The sequence below is a fragment of the Macaca mulatta genome, chromosome 13 (assembly GCF_049350105.2).
Source record: "Macaca mulatta isolate MMU2019108-1 chromosome 13, T2T-MMU8v2.0, whole genome shotgun sequence".
Taxonomy (NCBI): Eukaryota; Metazoa; Chordata; class Mammalia; order Primates; family Cercopithecidae; genus Macaca; species Macaca mulatta.
Window position 1 is genome coordinate 87640656 of NC_133418.1, and position 22747 is coordinate 87663402.

Sequence of the window (22747 nt, forward strand, 5' to 3'; positions counted from 1 at the left end):
ACTCTGCCAACAAACCATTAGAACTGATAAATGAATTGAGTAAAGATGTAGGATACAAAATCAACATTCAGAAATCAGTAGCATTTCTGTATGCCAACAGTGAACAATCTGAAATAGAAACCACGAAAATTATCCCATTTACAATAGCTATAAATAAAATACCTAGGAATAAGCTTAACTAAAGAAGTGAAAGATCTCTACAATGAAAAATGTAAAACATTGATGAAAAAAATTGAAAAGGACACTAAGTTCTTTGTGTGTGTGTATATATATATATATATATAAACGTATTGTCATGATAATTTTATGAAGTAGGCACTATTTTACAGATGGAAAAACTGAGGTTAAGTAACTTGGTTAAGATGATATAGTGAGATGGATGATTATTTTAACAAAGGCAGTTTGGCATTAGTTTTATTCCTTACCCCATAATCCATTAGTAGGGACTGGTAAAAGAAAACTATACATCTGTTTTAAAAAAAAAAAAAAAAGAATAAGAACTTTGTTAATGGAATGATGTCTAAAATATATTGCTAAGTGAAAAAAAAGCAAGCTGCAGAACAGTGTTTATAGCGTGCTGCCATTTGTGTAAAATGGAAGGAAAGGTATATTCATGTTTATTTGATATGTAAAGTATTTTCAGAAGGATTCTGAGAAAACTGGAAATACTGCTGACTACGGGACAGTTAATGAGGCAGCTAGGGCGTAGGTGTGCCATCTACTCTTTTTTGCCTTTTGAACTTTGAATAATTGCCTATTCAAAAACAAATAAAATTGTATTTTAAAAGAGTATATATTGTATCTGAAAGTATAAAGTAAATATCCATGAGTCTATATTGATATATATGTAAATGATTGGATGAATAAATAAGTGGGGGAAAATAGATAAATCTCCCATTTAGAAGAATTTCAAATAATTTGTGTAGATACTCCACCTTCAAGGAAAGGAAACAGACAAACCTTTCCACTTAAGTGCTCTGCTCATAGTGACTTACTTCCAAAGAGTATGTATAGAAAAGGTTGGGGGAAAGTAGCTTTGCAGTGGAGAATCCTGACAAACACTGCCTCAACCAACATCAGTGGTGATGTCGTTTTGATAGTAGGTGCCCTTGGCAGAATGTAGTGAGAATGGCACTTTACCTCTGTGGTCTGCCTCCCCAAAACCCATTACCCCAGTAATAATGAGAAGAACATCAGACAAATTCCAGTAGAGAGGCATCCGACAATATACCTGACCAGTACTTCTCAAAACAGCCAAGAATGTCAAAATCCAGCAAAGTCTGAGAAACTAACACAGCCCAAAAGGGGCCTATGGGGACATAACAGTTAAAGGTGATATGGTATGGATGGGATTCTTAAACAGAAAAAGGATATTAGGTAAAAACTAAGGAAATCTGAATAAAGTATGAGCCTTAGTTATTGATAATGTATGGCTATTGGGTTATTAATTATAATAAATATAACATGTAACTAATGTAAAATGTTAATAGGGGAAACTGGGTATGGGGTAGTATACAGGAACTCTGTACTATTGTCTACATTTTCTATAAATTTTAAACTGTTTTTAAAAGTAGATTTTTTAAAGTGTATATATAATATATACATTGAATATTTTAAAAGTAAATTTAAAATTCAGGTGTTCACCGCCTGTTCTCCAGGAGCTTAACCATAAACCTGAAATGATAGCCTAAGCATCCTTTGTTTTAAGCTCCACAGGTGGTTCTGAGGTGTGGCCAGAAATAAGACATTGTTTAGAGATCCACTCCTGCTTGAAAACCTATTTTCTGAATTTTTCAAAATCAGGAACAGTAAATCCTTGTATATTCAATTCATTAACAGTTTGGTTTTTGTTTGTTCTGTATAATTCTTCATAATGAATGTGTGCTCATGGTGTATTTCTTTTTAGGTGTATATCTTTAATATACACATGTCTCAAGACTTCTCATGTTTTTATTTCGGACTCTTACATAATTTCTAAATACCCTGCCAAACATACCTATAAATCATAGTCATGAATAGCAGAAATCTTTTTCACAGGCTGGTTATTATAATCTATCTGTTGTATAGATGAGTATAGTATGAAAACATGTTGAAATGACTTTATTCTTTATCATTACCAACAGCTTTCTAGCCTCTAATATACATGTCTATTTTAAATAGTTTGTAATATCTCACTGTAATTTCTTTACATGCTTTTAAGTCTCTTAATACCAACTTCATGTTGATATTATTTTTCATTAGGCCATGTGTTTATTAAGAAGGTTATATTTATTTTTTCCAATCATACATTAATTATTTTAATGTTGTTTTCCTTCTCAGTGTGTTTATTATTTAGGTCTTCAGTTACCGTTATTCAGGACTTCTGGTTTGGTCAAAACAGTATTGATGAGCCATATGATTTATCGAAGATAGTTTCTGGAGAGAAATTCCCTTGTCTTTTTCCATTTACTTGCTATAGTTTCTGGAGAGAAATGTCCTGTCTCTTTCCATTTACTTGCTGTATAATTCAGACTGATACTTTTCTGACTGATAGTGTCACCCTTTCTTCAGCATCTTGCTCTCTGGTCTCTTCCTGTTCCTGTTCCTCTACACAATGCTGTCAGCATTATCTTTTTAAAATACAGATTTAATCATGTTCCTGCCTTGCTCTGAAATCCTATGTCTCTTCTCCCTCTTAGGTATTCCTTAGTAATATAAACCACTGGTATTTATGGATCACAGTGCTGAGACTTTTACAGCCATCAAGTAATTTAATTTTGATAAGAACCTTGTAAAGCCAGCCTATAACTCCTATTATCCTCCATTTTATAAACAACTGATTTAGAGAAGTTAAGCAACCTTTCTAAGCACCTTAGAAAAGGTGCTGTAGGTGCTATAGTTAGTAGGTGACAAAGTTTGAACATAGTAACAGGTTTCTCTGTTAGTGTGGCACCAGTGGGGTTCCCTGTGCTTTTCTGCCCTCTTTATACCCAACTTTCCCCCATCTCATTCTTTAGTCTCAAGGCTCCACTTACCTTCTTCCATTTACCTTGTAACTTCTCATTGATGATACTTACACTTTCAACCTGTGGAAACTCTGCTTCTCTTTTTTTGTTCTGCTCAAATATCATACTGAATCCCTCTACTTCACCTTCCCAGTTAACATTTTTTATTCCTCCTCCTTCTATAATTTTTTTATTTTAATTTTGTTATTTGCCTTATACTATATATATTTGTGTTTGTTTCTGTCTTCCTACTAGATTGTAAGTTCCTGGAAGATAAGGACTGTTCTGTCTTTACAAACCGTGGGGCCAGTATCTTGCACTTACCAGACATGCAATAAGTCTGCCTTTTTGAAATCAGTATTATTTATACAAATAGTAGAGTGAGTGAGTTTGTTTGTGACGGAGTCTCATTCTGTCACCCAGGCTGGAGTGCAGTTGTGCAATCTTGGCTCACAGCAACCTCCCATCTACCAGATTCAAGTGATTCTCTTGCCTCAGCCTCCCAAGTAGCTGGGACTACAGACATGCACCACCACACCTGGCTAATTTTTGTATTTTTATTAGAGACAGCGTTTCACCATGTTGTCCAGGCTGGTCTCGAACTCCTGACCTCAGATGATCTGCCTGCCTTGGCCTTCTAAAGTGCCGGGATTACAGGCATGAGCCACCACATCTGGCCTTAGAGTTTTAATGAGGATGGAATGTGGAGTCCTTTGTCCTTACAAATTGTTGTAACTAAGTTATGAAGATATTTTATTCTCCAACTTAATAATTTGATAAAATGTAGTAAAATTTTAATTTTAAAATTAAAATGAAAATTCATTTTTTTGGTTTTGTATTTTCACTTGTATCTTTTTAATTGAGAATTCTTACACTGTTAGATATATGTTAAAGCATACTATGAGGTTTTACAAATACTATTGGTGACTCAAAAGGAGAATAGTATTACAAAAATTCTAAATATTTCTGTACTTTTCCATTCTACCCTGGTTAAAAAAACTATAAACTTGTAACTTTCTAATTAATCATTGTTTTTAATTTTTTTTTTAATTTAACTTTAAAAAATAGATTTGAGAGGCCAGTTGTGGTGGCTCATGCCTCTAATCCCAGCACTTTGGGAGGCTGAGGTTGGGGAATCACTTGAGTCTAGAAGTTCAACACCAGCCTGGGCAACACAGGGAGACCCCTGTCTCTACAAAACATAAAAAATTAGCTGGCAGTGGTGGCATGCATCTGTGGTCCCAGCTACTTGGGAGGCTGAGGTGGGAGGATCACTTGAGCCTCGGAGTTTGAGGCTGCAGTGATGAACTGTGATCACATCACTGTACTCATCCTGAGCAACAGAACAAGACCCTGTCTCAAAAAAAAGTTTTGAGAACTCTTCAGAAGTATATACAGGAGTTTTCTAATGAGAAAATTAAGGCCAGAAAATGAGATGAAGCTAGGTTAGTGTTTGCACCTAAAACACATTCCGTAAGATCCAAGACCGATGGTAAAATTGGGCTACAAATTTGACTGTGCTTTTTCCGTTGGGCAAAGTAAACTGGAAAACATGTTAACTTACATGAGCAAATTGTTCATGTTATAAAATCAACCAGATTAAGTTATTTTATGGGTGGGTCTTCACAGAGAAGGGCTACAATATGAAATAGGTAAATGATATCTTCAGCAACATCTCTGTGACAAATGCATTTAGTTTAGTGAGACTGATTCATATCAGACCATTTGATGCAGGCAGATGACATGGTGTCATTTATTAAAGGATATTTTATGAGGAACCCAAATAAGTCAGTGAGCATTTAAAATTCTGAGATCTACTGAAGAATTTTGAAATATCTAGAGCAGCATGTCTCAAGGCGCTGGAAAGACTGCTTATCTTTCAGGCTAAGAATACAGTAGCAATAGGTTTAAGATTATATTCTCCATCACTAACTGAATATAGAAATCCTGTATTTGTAAGAGACAAGTATTTTAAAATCATTAATGATTATTTATTTGTAAATTTACTTTTCTATTTTTCTTGAACTTTAAAATTAACCAGGATGCTTGAGTATGTGGATCACCATTTAGGTATCAATAGAGTGGTTAGCAAATAGTGTTAGGTTAAAACACTATGTTTTAAATTATTTGATAAAATTGAAACATTTACTTATAAAAATAGAAAGCTGTGGTTATACTGATATAGGACTATTATCCCTCAGTTTCCAGAGTGTGGATTCTTTGGCATGTATGACAAAATTCTTCTCTTTCGCCATGACATGAACTCAGAAAATATTTTGCAGCTGATTACCTCAGCAGATGAAATACATGAAGGAGACCTAGTAGAAGTGGTTCTTTCAGGTAAGTAAGTGGCTTTTTAAATGTTACTGCCTTTTTCCCCCCAAAGAGCCTAATTTTCACTACTAAATGCTGCAATTCAATTATATTTGGTCTTTGTACTATTGTTACTTAATTTCTTTCATCTCTAATAATGGTCACCATATGATTTTTCCTTTCAGGAATGTTATATCACCATTAAGAAAGAAAAATAGGCCGGGCACGGTGGCTCACGCCTGTAATCCCAGCACTTTGGGAGGCCGAGGCGGGCAGATCACGAGGTCAGGAGATTGAGACTATCCTGGCTAACACTGTGAAACCCCGTCTCTACTAAAAAATGCAAAAAATTAGCCAGTCGTGGTGGCAGGCACCTGTAGTCCCAGCTGCTCGGGAGGCTGAGGCAGGAGAATGGCGTGAACCTGGGAGGCGGAGCTTGCAGTGAGCTGAAATGGTGCCACTGCACTCCAGCCTGGGGACAGAGCGAGACTCCGTCTCAAAAAAAAAAAAGAAAGAAAAATAGCTGGCAACCGTGGCTCACACCTGTAAGCCCAGCACTTTGGGAGGCTGAGGCAGGAGGATTGCTTATCTCAGGAGTTTGAGACCAGCCTGAGCAGCATACCTCATCTCTACTAAAAATTAAAAAAAAAGAAAAAGAAAAAAAAGCCAGGCATGGTCACATGCAACTGTAGTCTTAGCTACTTGGGAGGATGAGGTGGGAGGATTGTCTGATCCTGGGTGACTGAGGCTACAGTGGGCCATGGTCACACCACTGCACTTCCTCCTGGACAACAGAGGAAGACTTGTCTCTTTAAAAAAAAAAAAAGAAAAGAAAAGAAAGGCCAGGCGCGGTGGCTCACGCCTGTAATCCCAGCACTTTCGGAGGCGAGGCAGGCAGATCACGAAGTCAGGAGATCGAGACCATCCTGGCTAACATGGTGAAACCCCCTCTCTACTAAAAATACAAAAAAAAAATTGGCCAGGCATGGTGGTGGGCGCCTAGTCCCAGCTACTTGGGAGGCTGAGGCAGGAGAATGGTGTGAACCTGGGAGGCGTAGCTTGCAGCGAGCTGAGATCGCGCCACTGCACTCCAGCCTGGGCAACAGAGCAAGATTCTGTCTCAAAAAAAAAAAAGGAAAAAATCAGGATAGGAAGATAAACTGAATTACTGGAACGTTACTAAGCTAAGGAAATTATTTGGTCTGAAAGAAATATACTCTTCTCTGAGTCAAATAAATAAAACAGTTACACTGAAATTGTTTTTTCCCTTCCCCCACCCACATTTCTGTAAAGAGCATAAAAGAAGAAAATTGGGGTTTAGAAAAGAGAATCAGGAAAAAAGAAGTAATGAAGATATGGAAGAGGAAATTACAATGCTGGTTATTTCTGTGGCTTTAAAATAAAAAATGCTCTTTCCCTTTTTGTCCCACTGGGCTTTTTTCCACCTTTTTCTTTTTCTACCTCACCCATTCTTGCCATACATTGTTTTTTAATTCCCACTGTTTGCCATCTCATCCAGCAGCAATGTGGGCAAGATAATAAGGAGTGAAAAGGAAGAAAAAATGCCATAATAATGCACATAGTAGGTCTGCAGTACTTTTTGTTTGGCAAGGAGGAGAACTGATGGAAGAAAGGAAGCAAGCTGGGCAGCTATGTGTCAGAACCTTGCTACCAAGTTCCCTTTTCTCAAATTCACCTTTGAGCCTTTTCTTGAGATCCTCTCTCTCCTTATTAGTCCCCACTCCTCTCATCTTATATTTCTGATTCTGTCATTCATCTCACTCCCTGCTATACTGACCATTCATCTTCTATACAGCAACCCCAAACCATCTCTGTATTTCCCAATCTTTGCCTTCCTCTTCACTCCTGACGAGTTTCACTCCCTGTCTCACCTGGAAGTCCTGCTCACATCTCTTCCTTCTCTACTCTGGACCCCATCAGACTACAGTGTATCCACTAATGACTTGCAGGTTGAGGTGAGAGGAAGTTCCTTGGGTCTACTGTCCAGTGTTCACTAACGGGAAAGGAGTTTCTTTCTCTTATCCACTAGGACTGTGGAGAACAGACCGACAAGTATATCCTGGGATCCTAAGTTAGGATTCAGTATCTTTTTCTACAGAAATGTTTCTGTAAATAGAAGTTAAGTTCCATACTACTTTTTACTTTAGTGTTCTATATCCCACTGTGTAAGTTAAGCAGTTTTTAATTGGCTAAAGTAGACCTAACATCTATTTGTAATCTTGTCATTATGAGAAAATGCTGTTGGAGTTCCAAATAACTAACCTACTACCTGCTTCTTGAGCTCAAATGATTAGCAGCAAATGGACTTCCTAGAGTTTGAAATCAAAATATTAAATGCTGAAAATAATTTACTTTTATGGTCCAGTGAAACTTTCAGAGAAAAAATGATTCTGTGTACTTTGACATAAATGAATATGGGAGCATTCTTAATCTTATCGTAGTTACAAATATAAGGTGTATTTTAATGCTTTTCTTTTTTAAAGCTTTAGCCACAGTAGAAGATTTCCAGATTCGTCCACATACTCTCTATGTACATTCTTACAAAGCTCCTACTTTCTGTGATTACTGTGGTGAGATGCTCTGGGGATTGGTACGTCAGGGACTGAAATGTGAAGGTATGTGTTCTAAAATTTTTGTGATCATTTGAAATAAGATTCCACATTTGCATTTTTTATTAGTGAAAAGATGATGAGCTGTTGACTAGGGTGGTAACAAGGATTTAGATTGGAGAGATCAGGACTCATTCTGTCTCTGCCACCTACTCCTTCATATTCTTGGGCAAATTACTAAACCTCTTAAGATTAATTTCTCTGTAAAATACCTTCTGCCCTACTGGTTTTGTAAAGAGTAAATGGTTAAATTGGGTAATAGGGTTAAATATTTAGTACAGTGTAATGGTGTAATGGCTCCATAAATATTCATGTTGTTTTTGTTTTAAAAAAGTTTCCTTGGCCAGGCACGGTGGCTCACGCCTGTAATCCTAGCACTTTGGGATGCCGAGGCGGGTGGATCACTTGAAGTCAGAAGTTTGAGACCAGCCTGGCCAACATGACGAAACCCTGTCTTTACTAAAAATACAAAAAATTAGCCGGGCGTGGTGGCCTACATCTGTAATCCCAGCTACTTGGGAGGCTGGGGCAGGAGAATCGCTTGAACCTGGGAGGCGGAGGTTGCAGTGAGCCGAGATTGCACAATTGCACTCCAGCCTGGGTGAAAGAAAAAAAAAAGTTGTCTCCTACATTCAGCTAAATTGTCAAATTTGTTCTGAATTAGAATTGCTAGGAGTAGGACACAGGTGCACATTTCTGATGAAGAAACAGTCTTCTAAGGTGGAGGGTCAATAAACTTTTTCTGTAGAGGGACAGGGAGTAAATGTTTTAGACTTTGTTGGCCATATGGTCTCTGTCATGATTTAACTTTGCTATTACATTGTGAAACCAGTCATAGACAATATGTAAACAAATAGATATGGCTGTGTTCCAATAAAACTTTATTTAGGAACATCAAAATTTGAGTTTCATAAAATTTTCATGTCACAGGAGGAATTTGGTACAGAGGCCATAGTTTGCTAACCAGTGCTTTAAGCCAGTGGTTCTCAAACCGTATTGTGCATCCTAAAACACACTTGCTGGGTCTCATCCCCGTAGTTTCTAACTCAGTAGATCTGGGGTGGAGACTTGTTATTTACATTTCTAACAAATTTCCAGGTGGTCGCCTTAGGGACCACACTTCAAGAACCACTGCTGTAGCTGACTTATCCTTTTTACACATTTCCTTTTCTTCTTGAATTCATTAGCTTCCACTTAGCCTGCCGTCAGGGTTCTTAATTAGGGTAGGTATGGCTAACAGAAAATATGTTAAATAAAAGAAGCAGTGGTTTTTATGTATCACACTTAAATAGTAAAGTTTTTTTTTTAATCTTATATTTTACCTTATAAAATATGTTTAGGCTGTGGATTAAATTACCATAAACGATGTGCCTTCAAGATTCCAAATAACTGTAGTGGAGTAAGAAAGAGACGTCTGTCAAATGTATCTTTACCGGGACCCGGCCTCTCAGTTCCAAGACCCCTACAGCCTGAATATGTAGCCCTTCCCAGTGAAGAGGTACGTATTCTAGACGTTTTACTAGTTATTCTCTATGTTTCTACAGGGTGTATGACATCATTCTGGAACATAATTTGTACGCTAAAGAATGGTAATACTGCTGCACTTAAGAAACATAAAATGTAGTAATGGAGACAGGACTTACAAGTAGTAATGAATTCCTTTTTGTACACTTTGGGATGTTATTATGATTTGTACCACTGCTTTAACCTTCCAGCCAGTATCCTGGCTCCTGGTCTCCATACTTCATCTTTTTTTTTTTTTTTTTTTTTTAATTTTTGTTTTTTTGAGATGGAGTCTTGCTCTGTTGCCCACGCTGGAGTGCAGTAGCACGGTCTCTGCTCACTGCAACCTCCACCTCACGGGTTCAAGTGATTCTTCTACCTCAGCCTCCCGAGTAGCTGAGATTACAGATGCGTGCCACCACACCCAGCTAATTTTTTATTTTTAGTAGAGACAGGGTTTCACCGTGTTGGCCAGGCTGGTCTTGAACTCCTGACCTTGTGATCGGCCCGCCGCAGCCTCCCAAAGTTCTGGGATTACAGGCATGAGCCACTACTATCTGCAGATCTGTATACAGATGAGACAGTTGAGACAGAACAGTTAAGTGACTTGTGTGAAGTCAGAGAGCAAATTAGTAAGATAGTGGAATTAAACCCAGATCTCATTATTAATAAGTCAGTGATTTTTTTTTTCCTAATACAGTGTACCTCTCAAGGGCAAAGGCAGTAGATCCAGGAAAAAAGAAATAACTCCCTTGTACATTTGATAGTATTTGAAATGACTTCTATCTGTAGGTTTTAATCTTATTATTTAGTTGTTTCTATAACTTCTCTGATCTTCTGTAAATTAATGGCAAAATCAAGGCCTTGTCTTGGTACTATGATCATTATATTTTGCTAAGTTGAGACACCAGAGTAAAAGCTTTTGAAATCCTTTCACAAAAATTCCATCTTCTCCTATTATTTACCCCTAGTGTGAGATTTTTAAAGGATAAAAAGAGTGCTGTGGCACAACGGACTGAAAATGAGGGGTTGGTATAAACCTACAGAAGAGCCTGGAAAAGATTAGTAGGAAAAAGTTAGTGCATCTTATACACTGAACTGCACAGAGGACTTACCTAGGAATGAGGACAGTAGAATAGAGGTATGTTAAGAGCCCCACAAATGATGCTGGTATGCCACCTATGCCCAGTTGAGTATTACTAGATTAGGAAATAGCAGAAGGACAGAGCAAGTGGAGAAGGTATTACATTTATCATTAGTTTATATTTTATCTTGAACATGAAAACTCCTTAGGGAAGTATAAGAAGTGCAGTTACATGTCTGAAGTGGTTAGATTGTTCAGAGTATTTTTAAACAATTAGAACTTATAGCATGGAAGGGCTTTCAAGGTTTACTTTAGTCAGTTCAAGCATAGTCTCAAAAAAAAGAAGGCAGAGTAAGAGAAGAGTCTGTGGGGGAAAATTAGAAGAAAGGATGAGTGGAGTAGGAAGGAATGGAGGAGATACCAGTTAGGAAGAAAGAACCCCTGAAGCTCAACCAAGGTTAGAGAAGAACTAACTCAGAGTGGCTGCCCATTAAGAGCCTCATAAAGTATCATGTGCCAGGCTTTATGCTAGGTACTTTCCTTTTGTCATATAACCCTCATCACAGTCCTAAGAGGTATAGGGGCTATCCTGATTTTATAGTTAGGAGAAATGGGTAAGAAACGGGTTTCTAAGGAGTCAAGATATTAAACTTCACTAAATAGTAAGATAAGCTTGAAAATGGGCAAGTTAGGAGTAGAAACTTTTTATCTTTTTTTTTTTTTTTTTTTTTTTTTTTGAGGTGGAAAAAGAAATGTGCTAAAGGAAATACTTGTCTGTTTCACTCTGTCACCCAGGCTGTAGTGCAGTGGTGTCATCTCGGCTCACTGCAGCCTCCAACTCCCAGGTTCAAGCGATTCTCCTGACTCAGCCTCTTGAATTCCTGAGATTACAGGCGCCTGCCACCATGCCCGATTAATTTCCGTATTGTTAGTAGAGAGGGGATTTCACCATGTTGGACCAGGCTGGCCTCGAACTCCTCAGGTGTTCTGCCTGCCTTGGCCTCCCAAAGTGCTAGGATTACATGCATGAGCCACTGCGCCTGGCCAGGAGTAGAAACTTTTGAATCTGACTCTAAGGTTGTTTTTGTTTACGTGTAAGAAGTCAGTTTCTGTTATGTCTGTTATAATGTCAGTCTAAAGCAGAGGTGTCCAGTCTTTTGGCTTCCCTGGGCTACACTGGAAGAAGAATTGTCTTGGGCCACATATATACTAACACTAATGATAGCTGATGCACTAAAATTTAAAAAAAAAAAAAAATCTCATAACGTTTTAAGAAAGTTTACAAATTTGTCTTGGGCTTCGTTCAGAGCTGTCTTGGGCTGCCTGTGGCTGCAGGTTGAACAGGTTTGGTCTAAAGGGAATCCAGTAAAGAGATGGAAGAATAGAAGAAGATTGTTCATTGAATTTGGTTAAAATGGGACCACTGGGATTCAAGAAACCAGAATTGAGTGCTGCCTGCTTGAAGGTAAAACAGACAGTATTCCCTTGAGCACATTCGGGAGAATTCCTTAGGGGTTTGGGAGGATAGAATCAATCTAGAAAGAAAATGTTGAATCTGAGTGTGTGTAAAACTGGAGAATTGCTGGGCGCGGTGGCACACGCCTGTAATCCCAGCACTTTCGGGGGCGGGAGGATCACCTGAAGTCGGGAGTTCAAGACCAGCCTGGCTAACATGGTGAAACCCCATCTCTACTAAAAATACAAAATTAGCTGGGCGTGGTGGCATGCTCCTGTAATCCCAGCTACTTGGGAGGCTGAGGCAGGAGAATCGCTTGAACCCAGGAGGCAGAGGTTGCAGTGAACCGAGATTGTGCCATTGCACTCCAGCCTGGGCAAAAATAGTGAAAATCCATCTCAAAAAAAAAAAAAAAGAAAAAAACGGAGAATTTCACTAATACACCAAAGCTGATTAAATATACATAATTGAGGAATTACCCATTTTAAAAATGTGTTTTTATTCCCTTTATTTTATATATAATTGAGAGTTGACCATATTGTTACAACGTTTTTGTGAGCAATTACTTTGGCAAATGTTAACTTAAGCTGTGGAAATAATCAGATTACTTTTAGAAAATTACTGGTTGTACATTAATAAGAAATAATAGTTGAAGCTAAGCACTAATTTGTATATAGGGGACATTAAAACAAGAAAGAACTTCCACTCAGTTCTAGTTACTGATTTCAGTGGTCTCATTTTAACCAAATTTTCTACATAACTATACCAACATCCTCCTCCATCCAATTAAGTCTGCCATACCTTTCTTGCCATCCTCACCCAATAGTGTGGCAATCCACTGTTACTGATGGGATTGGATTATGCAGAGATAAATTAAAGTGGGAAAAAGGGGCCGGGTGCAGTGGCTCATGCCTGTAATCCCAGCACTTTGGGAGGCTGAGGCGAGCGCATCACCTGAGGTCAGGAGTTCGAGACCAGCCTGGCCAACATGGTGAAACCCGTCTCTACTAAAAATACAGAATTAGCCAGGTGTGGTGGCACATGCCTGTAATCCCAGCTACTTGGGAGGCTGAGACAGGAGAATCGCTTGAACCCAAGAGGTGGAGGTTGCAGTAAGCCGAGATCATGCCATTGCACTCCAGCCTGGGCAACAAGAGCGAAACTCCGTCTCAAAAAGAAAAACAAAATAGTTCCTGTACTATCAGTCTGAGGCATTATATAGTGCTCTTCTCCAACCAGTTGTTTTGTCCTTTTCCTTTTCGTCCCCCCTTTTTTTTTTATTTTTTCTCCTCTCCTTACTTCTCCCTTGCACTTCCCTGTCTCTTGGTTTTTTCTGACTTCTTTTCCTTCCCTTGGTTGAACATGTTAATGTAGAATTGCCCAACTTCTCTGACTTACAAACATTACCAGTTATAGAAGGCATCTGAAAGATCTCAGGACCTCAGTTCTGGCAGTGAGGATGCAAGCAGGTACAGCAAAATCTGTTAATATAGCTAGATGGTAGTTGAGTATTAGGATTTTGTGCTTGAGAATTTGGATTATGTTTTATTCAGTTTTGTGTCCCTAGTATATAATAGGGCCTGGCATATAATAATCAGTGAATATGTGTTGAATGAATGGAATGAACCACATTGACCTGGGTGATCTATAGTTTAGTTTGATTATTCTCTTCATATAGAAAGGGTCATAGTTACCAAAATCTACTTACCCCTCAGGTTACAAAAATTTTTAATTCGTGCCTTCTTTAATTTTGCTTTTTGTTCATCTGGTAGAAAAACCCAAACAATTGGAAAATAAAGGAACTTCTTAAAGCTGAGTTACTGAAACTATTGTTTTAATTAGTTTTGTATCTGCCATTGTTTATCATTATTAATTAAACTTAAAATGTATGCACATATTTTAGTATTAAGATAAATTTGAAAATCTAAAATGTGTTTCAAAATATATTCAGATGTCATTCAGTAATGCAAAATGAGCAACAATAATACTTTCTGAATTTATTTGTTTTAAAGTTTGTGGGTTTTATTGTAAAGTGCTGAAATGTGCCTGGCAAATAATAATCAGCAAATATGTACCTGAGAATTAACGTATCTTAGATTTTTTTTAAGCATAAATATTAGCAAAAAGAATCTGCGTTTTTCTCATTCAAAGACTGGTAAATTAAACATTGCAAAGGAAACTGCTGAGAACAACATTTTTAGAGTTTTTTGGCTTTAGTGTTTGAAATAAATGATTCTTGTGGTTAAGCTCTGCTCCCACTACTTTGTTTTTAATACTGACTTACACTTATGAAAATTACTTATGTTATAGTCACATGTCCACCAGGAACCAAGTAAGAGAATTCCTTCTTGGAGTGGTCGCCCAATCTGGATGGAAAAGATGGTAATGTGCAGAGTGAAAGTTCCACACACATTTGCTGTTCACTCTTATACCCGTCCCACGATATGTCAGTACTGCAAGCGGTTATTGAAAGGCCTGTTTCGCCAAGGAATGCAGTGTAAAGGTAGGATTCGGTGTTTTCCCTAAGTAAAATTTATGTCTGTTTTTGTTATTAAATATAAGTTTAAAATATTTATATTTCAGAAGCATTAGCCAAAGAAATTATTGTCATAATTGTTAACTTATATAAAGGAAAGAGAAATATGAACAAAATAGAAATGTGTGTGTAAACTACTACTACTACTACTATCTGCAGTGTGTATTATTACGTGCCAGGCACTATAGTAAAACAGTAAACAAAACTTTACATACTCAGTCTTCAAAGCAATTATATGTGAATTATGCTTTTGTTAGTATTCCAGTAGTAACAGATGTTACTAATAGGAGTTACTATTAACTATTAATAGTAATAGGAGTAGTAGTAATAGGAGTTAGTAAAAATAGGAGTCATTTTTCATTTTATAGACATAGATTAGGTAACTTGCTTAAGATCATGTAGCTAGTAAACAGAAAAACTAGAATGTGGACCTCTGAGAATGGCTTCTTCACCTGTATGCTTATCACTTGCCAATATAGAATAGCTAGTAGGCAGCAAAGCTGATCCTTGAGGTTTTATGTCTTTTTGATTCCAGAGCCAGACACTAAACAAAATAAAAATAACGCTTTCCTCTTTTCATTAAATATTTATTATACACACACACGAGCATACTGCAAGAGTTTTGTGGTTTTTTGTTTTTAAGTATGTAGTTAGGAGAATTGTACAAAAACTGTCATTCCCGAGAATAATCACACTGAAATAGGTAGGACGTAATAGAAGCTACTGAAATTATGATAGGGACCACCCTTATTTGGATACTAACCCAGCACACTATTACACTATTCTCGAAACATCTCTTAATGAAACAGGTTTTTAGGCCGGGCGCGGTGGCTCAAGCCTGTAATCCCAGCACTTTGGGAGGCCGAGGCGGGTGGATCACGAGGTCAGGAGATCGAGACTATCCTGGCTAACATGGTGAAACCCCGTCTCTACTAAAAATACAAAAAACTAGCCGGGCGTGGTGGCGGGCGCCTGTAGTCTCAGCTACTTGGGAGGCTGAGGCGGGAGAATGGCGTGAACCCGGGAGGCGGAGCTTGCAGTGAGCCGAGATCACGCCACTGCACTCCAGCCTGGGAGACACAGCGAGACTCCGTCTCAAAAAAAAAAAAAAAAAAAAAAAAGGTTTTTAATAGCATACTGGAATAATTATTTGCTTATAATTATATAATGCTTTTATGCTTTTTAAAGATGATTTTATCTTTTTATCTCATATCTTCTCAGCAATGCTGTACAGTAGAAACTATGTTTTCACAGTAGAGTGAAAACTAAAATAGAATGTAAATGTCTTAGATTATTAGACTGAGCCAGGATAGGATGTAAGTAGTCCAAGTATAATCTTGTATACTTTTTTCATGTAATTAGCAGTTCTTGGTATTGTACTTTTTATATAGTAGAAGTATTTGTGGAATTGAATTATCAAGTGATCCAAATAAAACATTAGGGTTGAGGGTTTTGTAACAAGAAATTCTTGCTTACAAGACAGAGTAAGATAATTGTATATAAGCTTAAGCATATAAGAAAATAAAGCTTTCCTTGACAGTGTATGACAGCACACGAGAACATCAAATGGGGAATAGGTTATACATTTGTTGTCAGGTATTTTATAACTATTAGGCATTATAACATGATGAAATTTTATTTCAACGACTTGCTTTGACTATGAGTTACTACATAAATTAATACTTTAAAATATCAACATAAAAATGTATTGGCAAGCAGCCACTGAAAAATGTTTTGGGAAGAACATTAGTAACAGATGTACAAATTCTAGCCAACAAATAATCTTAATGAAGGTAGTTAATATTGCTGTTCTGCTTAGCAGAACAGAAACATTCTTAAACCATATGCAGAAAAGTACAGTATTTTGTAGTGCAACTAAAATAAATATGAATGAATTTTTACATAAACCCGTTAATTCTGCTACTGGGTTATTCAACGTTTTAGGGTTCTAGACGAAGAATCTTCTATGCTTATATTGGTTCAGAAAATGGTAGGTTTTATTTCAGTATAGTTAAGCTACTTCATTTATTAATAAAATAATTATAATTCAGTGATTTCCCTATTTTAATAGTATGAATTAAGATACTTAAAACATAAAAGTATTTTCATTTGTCAGTCTATGAAAGAAAAATGATTTCATTAAGATAAAACCATTATACTGGATCATTTGAGAAAATGCACAATTCCAAGAATTCATTCATCTGTTTGTCTTTATTTTCTACTTCGATGTATAAAAACTTCAAGGTAGCTTAAAAGCATATGTAAAATATAAAAGAGCATAAGCAAATTAATAAAAACATGGGTAAGGACATAGAACTAAAACTGCCTTCCTGTCATTCAAACCTACGTACTTGCTGCAGGTAGCCCACAAATTCGGCTCTGAATTTTTTTTTTTTTTTGAGATGGAGTCTTGCTCTGTCGCCCAGGCTGGAGTGCAGTGGTGCTGCCACACCCAGCTTATTTTTGTATTTTTTTGTAGACACAGAGTTTTGATATGTTGACCAGGCTGGTGTCAAACTCCTGGCTTCAAGTGATCCACCTGCCTCAGCCTCCCAAAGTGCTGGAATTACAGGCGTGAGCCATTGCGCCCGGCCTGAGTTTTCAAAGGGAAAATGGAAACCTTGTTGTTTTCACAATTTGCAAAGTTCATGAGATAAAACACAAATCTATTGTTTGAGATAGTGTAAAGTAATATCACATGAATTTTCCTGAGGGCCTGTCTTAACAAGGATAGTGTTTTAAATAATGTAAATGTTGTTATCTAACAAATTATACATTTCATGGGGTTTATGTCATATAATGATCTTTAGCCTGTGCTGTTGGCATGATACCCAGGATTTTCTTGACTCCCAAGGGTTACAAAAACATTCTAAGTCAGATATTAAAGTTATTTTCACCCAGTTATTACTCATAGATGCATTTCAAAGGTGGTATTAGACATAGTTAGACCAGTGGGTCTCAACTTTAATATAACTTACAGAGCTCAGCCCTACCCTCCCACCCCGTAAGAGTTGATGTAGTAGGTCTGGGGTAGGGTGCAAGAATTTGCATTTCTAACAAGTTTCCTAATGAAGCTGATCTGGGACCACAGTTTGAAAACAACTGTGTTATACAGTAATTTTGGACAGATTGTACCTAACACTGATCTGCAATGCTATCAACTCTGAGGTTTGTTTTAGGCTGAAGAGAACCATTATGTACAAGTGGGAGGCTTTGTGCTGGAGAAACTCAGTCCTTCCTCACAGGGTTGTATGTGAAGGTCCTTATTGGTTCCTCATAAATGTTTGTTGGATCTCAGTCTCTTTCCTGCATATACATTAGGTCCTGATACTTAGGAATTGAAAGTATGTATCTGACATAAGTTGGATGGGAATTTAATCAGCTTTAGAAACTCTCATGCGAGGTGTGGAAAGATGAATATGAGATAAGAGAAGGAAATATGGAGCTGCCAATACATTTCAGCAGTGTTGTACACATGGTATTAGCCTTATTATACAAATGAAGAAAATGATGGGGGGTTGCAGAGGGTGCTAAAGTGACTTGTAGGTGGTTATTATTTTAATATTATCATTACTAATAATATTCTGTTCATGAGTGATTTAAAGAAAGTCTAACCATATCTGATACTGCTTGACTTTTACATAAATTAATACGCTGAATATTTTCATTTTAGATTGCAAATTCAACTGCCATAAACGCTGTGCATCAAAAGTACCAAGAGACTGCCTTGGAGAGGTTACTTTCAATGGAGGTAAAATTCTTTTTCTTAATTTCTGTGAAAGATCAGAAAAGGCCGTGATTCTTTGGTGTATTATCTTTGGATAAGGTTCTGTTTTCCTAATTTGTTTCTTAAAGATTTTCTTCTGATTGAATAATCAAGCAAAATACAGAGACCACTGACAGTATACATTTGTTAGTAATCATGCCTTCCCGTCTTTCCTCTGGCCACCTGTTACTTTGTAGTCTAACAAAGCCAGTGGTACTTCATATCGTCTTTCATTTTTAGACATAAAAGAACTTGTTTTAAAACCCTGCTCTTGTCTCTATTCTTTCATAGTTCTAATATGTACTAACTGCTTGCTATACCAGACACTGTTCTAAACTCTTTAAATATATTGACATTTCAACCTAAGAACAACCCTTTGAGGTAGGTACTAAGAGATGAATAAACTGAGGCACAAATACATGAAGTAACTTGCCCCAGAAATATAGGCAATAGGTGGCAGAGCTGGAAGTTAACCAGACCCACATGGTCTGGTTCCTTAGTCCCTAGTGATTAGAACACAGTATACTGCCTCACTGTCCCTTTCTCTGTCAAATAATCATTATCCATTTTCCCTTTGGGGCCTTTTTTTTTTCCTTTTCAAGATAATACTAAGCAAGGCAGGTACCTTTTTTTGGAAGGAAGCGGTAAGGACTCTAACCTTTCAGCATAATTTTCCTTTAACAATTTACATGACTGGTAAAAATTTCATGTAAGTAGTTCTGTAAAAGGAAAAGCATAAAAGGAATGAAAATTCTCTTTGGCAGAGTTTAATTAACATTTTCTCTTGTGGCATGTTTTCTATGGTTGTTGGTTGTCTTAGTCTATTTGCGCTACTATAACAAAATACCATAGGCTGTGTAGCATATAAACAACAGAAGTTTATTTTTCATAGTTCTGGAGACTAGGAAGTCCAGGGCACTGGCAGATTCTGTGTCTGGTGAGGGGGGTCCCATTTCCTGGTCGATGGCACCTTGTAGTTGCATTCTCACATGGTGGAATGGGAGAAGGAGCCCCTGTGGGCATATTTTATAAGGGTACCCATCCCAAAGACTCCACCTTCCAAAGACCCACCACCAACTAATACCCTTGCCTTGGCAGTTAAGATTTTTAAGGGGAACAAACATTCAGACCATAGCACTGATAACACCTTGACAGAGCATGATTGGTTTTCTCTTTCGGTTAATCTGAATTAGTATAGTTTGTCTATGACTAAAGACTTTAAAACATTTATACTTCATTTATTTGTGTTTTCGTGCTTTTCTACCTTTTAACAAATGGATATGAAATACAGTTTTATCTTAATGTGCATTTGATTACTAGTGAGATGCTCAAACTCACTAGTAATCAAAGAAATGTACCATTTTACATTAGCAGTGTATGAGGATTCTGATTTCTCTACATCCCTACCACCACTTACTATATTTGTGATTACAACCATCCTAGGTAGTGCGAAGTGGTATCTCATTGTAGTTTTCATTTACGCTTCCATGATGGCTAATAATATTGAGCATCTTCATGTGTTCATTTGCCATTTTTATATATTATTTTAAAAACACACCTATTCAGATCCTTTGCCCATTTAAGTTATTTATCTGTTTATTTTTCATTGAATTGTAAGAATTTTTAAATACCCTGGATACTAGTCCCTTATCTGGTATATGATTTGCATATATTTTCTCCCATTCTATGGGCTTTCCTTTCACTTTGTAAGGAAAGTTGTTTGTAGCACAGAAGTTTTGTATTTTCATGAAATCCAATTTATTTATTTATTTATGTTGTCACTTATCGTTTTGGTGTATTAAGAAAGCTTTGCCTAACCAAGGTCACAAAGATCTACTCTCATGCTTTCTCCTATGAGTTTTATAGTTTCAGCTCTTACATTTTATGTGGTCCACTTTGAGTTAATTTTTATATATGATTTACATCTTCATTCTTTTGCATGTAGATATACAGTTATCCTAGCACCGTTTACTTAAAAGACTATTTCTTGCCCATTGAATTTTCTTGACACTCTTGTCAAAAATCAGTTGACCATAATGGTGGTGGCTTATCTTTGTTTATAGTATCTTTTGTCATGTGGAAATTTAAAATTCTAATGTAATCAAATTAATTAACTTTGTGTCTTATGGTTTGTGTATTTTGTATCTTCTTTAAGAAATACTTTATCTTGGGCTGGGCGCAGTGGCTCATGCCTGTAATCCTAGCACTTTGGAAGGCCGAAGTGGGTGGATCCCCTGAGGTCAGGAGTTCGAGACCAGCCTGGCCAACATGGCAAAACCCCATCTCTACTAAAGATACAAAAATTAGCTGGGCATGGTGGTGGGCGCCTGTAATCCCAGCTATACTCGGGAGGCTAAGGCTGGAGAATAGCTTGAACCCGGAAGGTGGAGGTTGCAGTGAGCCGAGATCACACCATTGCACTCCAGCCTGGGCGACAAGAATGAAACTCTATCTCAAAAAAAAAAAAAAAAAAGAAATACTTTACTTAACTCATAAAGATATTTTCTTACATTTTAAGACTCAAGACTTTTTTCACATTTAATAGACTTCCTCTATTAATACAAAAATCTGAAATTCATTTAAAATTTTACCAGAACCTTCCAGTCTGGGAACAGATACAGATATACCAATGGACATTGACAATAATGACATAAATAGTGATAGTAGTCGGGGCTTGGATGACACAGAAGAGTCATCTCCCCCAGAAGATAAGATGTTCTTCTTGGATCCATCTGATCTCGATGTAGAAAGAGATGAAGAAGCCGTTAAAACAATCAGGTAACGTATATACATATTACAAGCTACTTCCAGATGCAAGGTCAGTTCAGGATCTCATTAAGAAAAAGCCATGTCTCTTTAAGTGGGACCTTAAAAGTAACTTAAAATCTAAATAAATTGTGGCTAATTCTTTTACATGCAATGTAATATTTCTGAAATAAATTATATCAGCCTTGCTATCCACTCAAGATGGGGAGGTATGAGAATCCTTGTTTTTGTTTTTCTGTTTTGTTTTGTTTTGTTTTGTTTTAAAGAAAAATGCTTTATGTATGTTCTAGATATAAAACCTAGTTGTAGAACAGTCACTGCAAGGTGTCAGTATTGAACTTTCAGTTAAAGCAACCTGTTTTTCACACAGGCAGCTTTAAGTGGTAGCAGAAACGGCAATAAAGAATATACTCATGAAAATGTTGCACAAAGATAATGGTGATGAAGTTGAGGGCAGTTTTCATATTGCCACAGTTAATCTGACTATTAGCATTTTGTAAAAATACTATTAGACTGTAAAACCATTCTAAATATGCCACTATGCTCATAGAAATTCAGTTTTTGTAGCCTAAAGGATATACTACCTTGTAGCAAAATGTCCCCATTTTGGCAGGTTTTGTTTTTCATTGGAAACAAAGAGTTACTTAAAATGAGTCATTTATTACAATCTCAGATGGCTGAGTTGTCATTTATTCAGTTTGGCTTGTCATTAAAGAACAGTTATTAGTATCATTAGCATTATTAACGAAAATTTTGTTTACCCATTTTGGAGACTATTCCAGAACCTAGCTAGTTGGGGTTTTTTGTTTTTTTTGTTTTTTTTTTTCTGAGACGGAGTCTCGCCCTGTCACCAGGCTAGAGTGCAGTGGCGCGATCTCCGATCACAGCAACCTCTGCCTCCAGGGTTCAAGCAATTCTCCTGCCTCAGCCTTCCAAGTAGCTGGGACTACAGGCGCGCATCACCACGCCCGGCTAATTTTTGTATTTTTAGCAGAGATGGGATTTCACCATGTTGGCCAGGATGGTCTCGATCTCTTGACCTTGTGATCTGTCCGCCTTGGTTTCCCAAAGTGGTGGGATTACAGGTGTGAGCCACGGTGCCCGGTGAACCTAGCTACTTTCTTAATCATGAATACTTCATAGTTTAAAAGAGAAAGTATTTAACTGTTTGAGGCCCACATTTCAAAACAGTGTATTTTGTACATACATCCCAAATTTTATTCAGTCATGTTTCAGTGCTGCCTGATTTGACTCATTACATTTTCTTAATTAGTATCTGTAAATCATTTTCCTTTAACTTCTAGTAGAGGTACATTTTGCTAACAACATGATTAACTGGATTTGACATTTGAGCCATGTGAATTCGAGTTATATATTTGCATTTTGCCTTGTTATGGATTTGTTAGTCCATCATGCTGCCTACGGCAGGAAAACTCTTCAACAGCAAGCCCAAATGAGATCCTCTCCTGGGCTCCAAATATTTCAGTTTGGGAGGGTGCTTTCTGCTCTGCTCATTGTTGTTTTATTTTTTTTTATTTCTTTTGTGATCCTCCAGAAAACATTCATGACAAGTAAATAGGATTTAAAATATTAGTTTAAAATAGAATCAATTATGTATCATCATAACAGGATTAATTTTTCTTAAGCCATTGTTTATTTTACTAAGATATTTTGAAAATTTTTAGCTTAATTATCTTTCAGAAGGCTTC

General features: G+C 37.0%; 1 protein-coding gene across 6 annotated transcripts in view; it reads left to right on the plus strand.

Moving 5' to 3' along the window:
• PRKD3 (protein kinase D3) overlaps window positions 1-22747 on the plus strand; it is a 78085-nt gene that overhangs the window by 26390 nt on the left and 28948 nt on the right. For 5 of the 6 annotated variants that reach the window (XM_015112086.3, XM_015112090.3, XM_015112088.3 and 2 more), the window contains 6 exon segments: window positions 5186-5324; window positions 7802-7933; window positions 9268-9425; window positions 14281-14473; window positions 18180-18257; window positions 20867-21050. In XM_015112086.3, coding sequence (XP_014967572.1) covers window positions 5186-5324; window positions 7802-7933; window positions 9268-9425; window positions 14281-14473; window positions 18180-18257; window positions 20867-21050 — 884 coding nt within the window. 6 annotated transcript variants of the gene reach the window in all.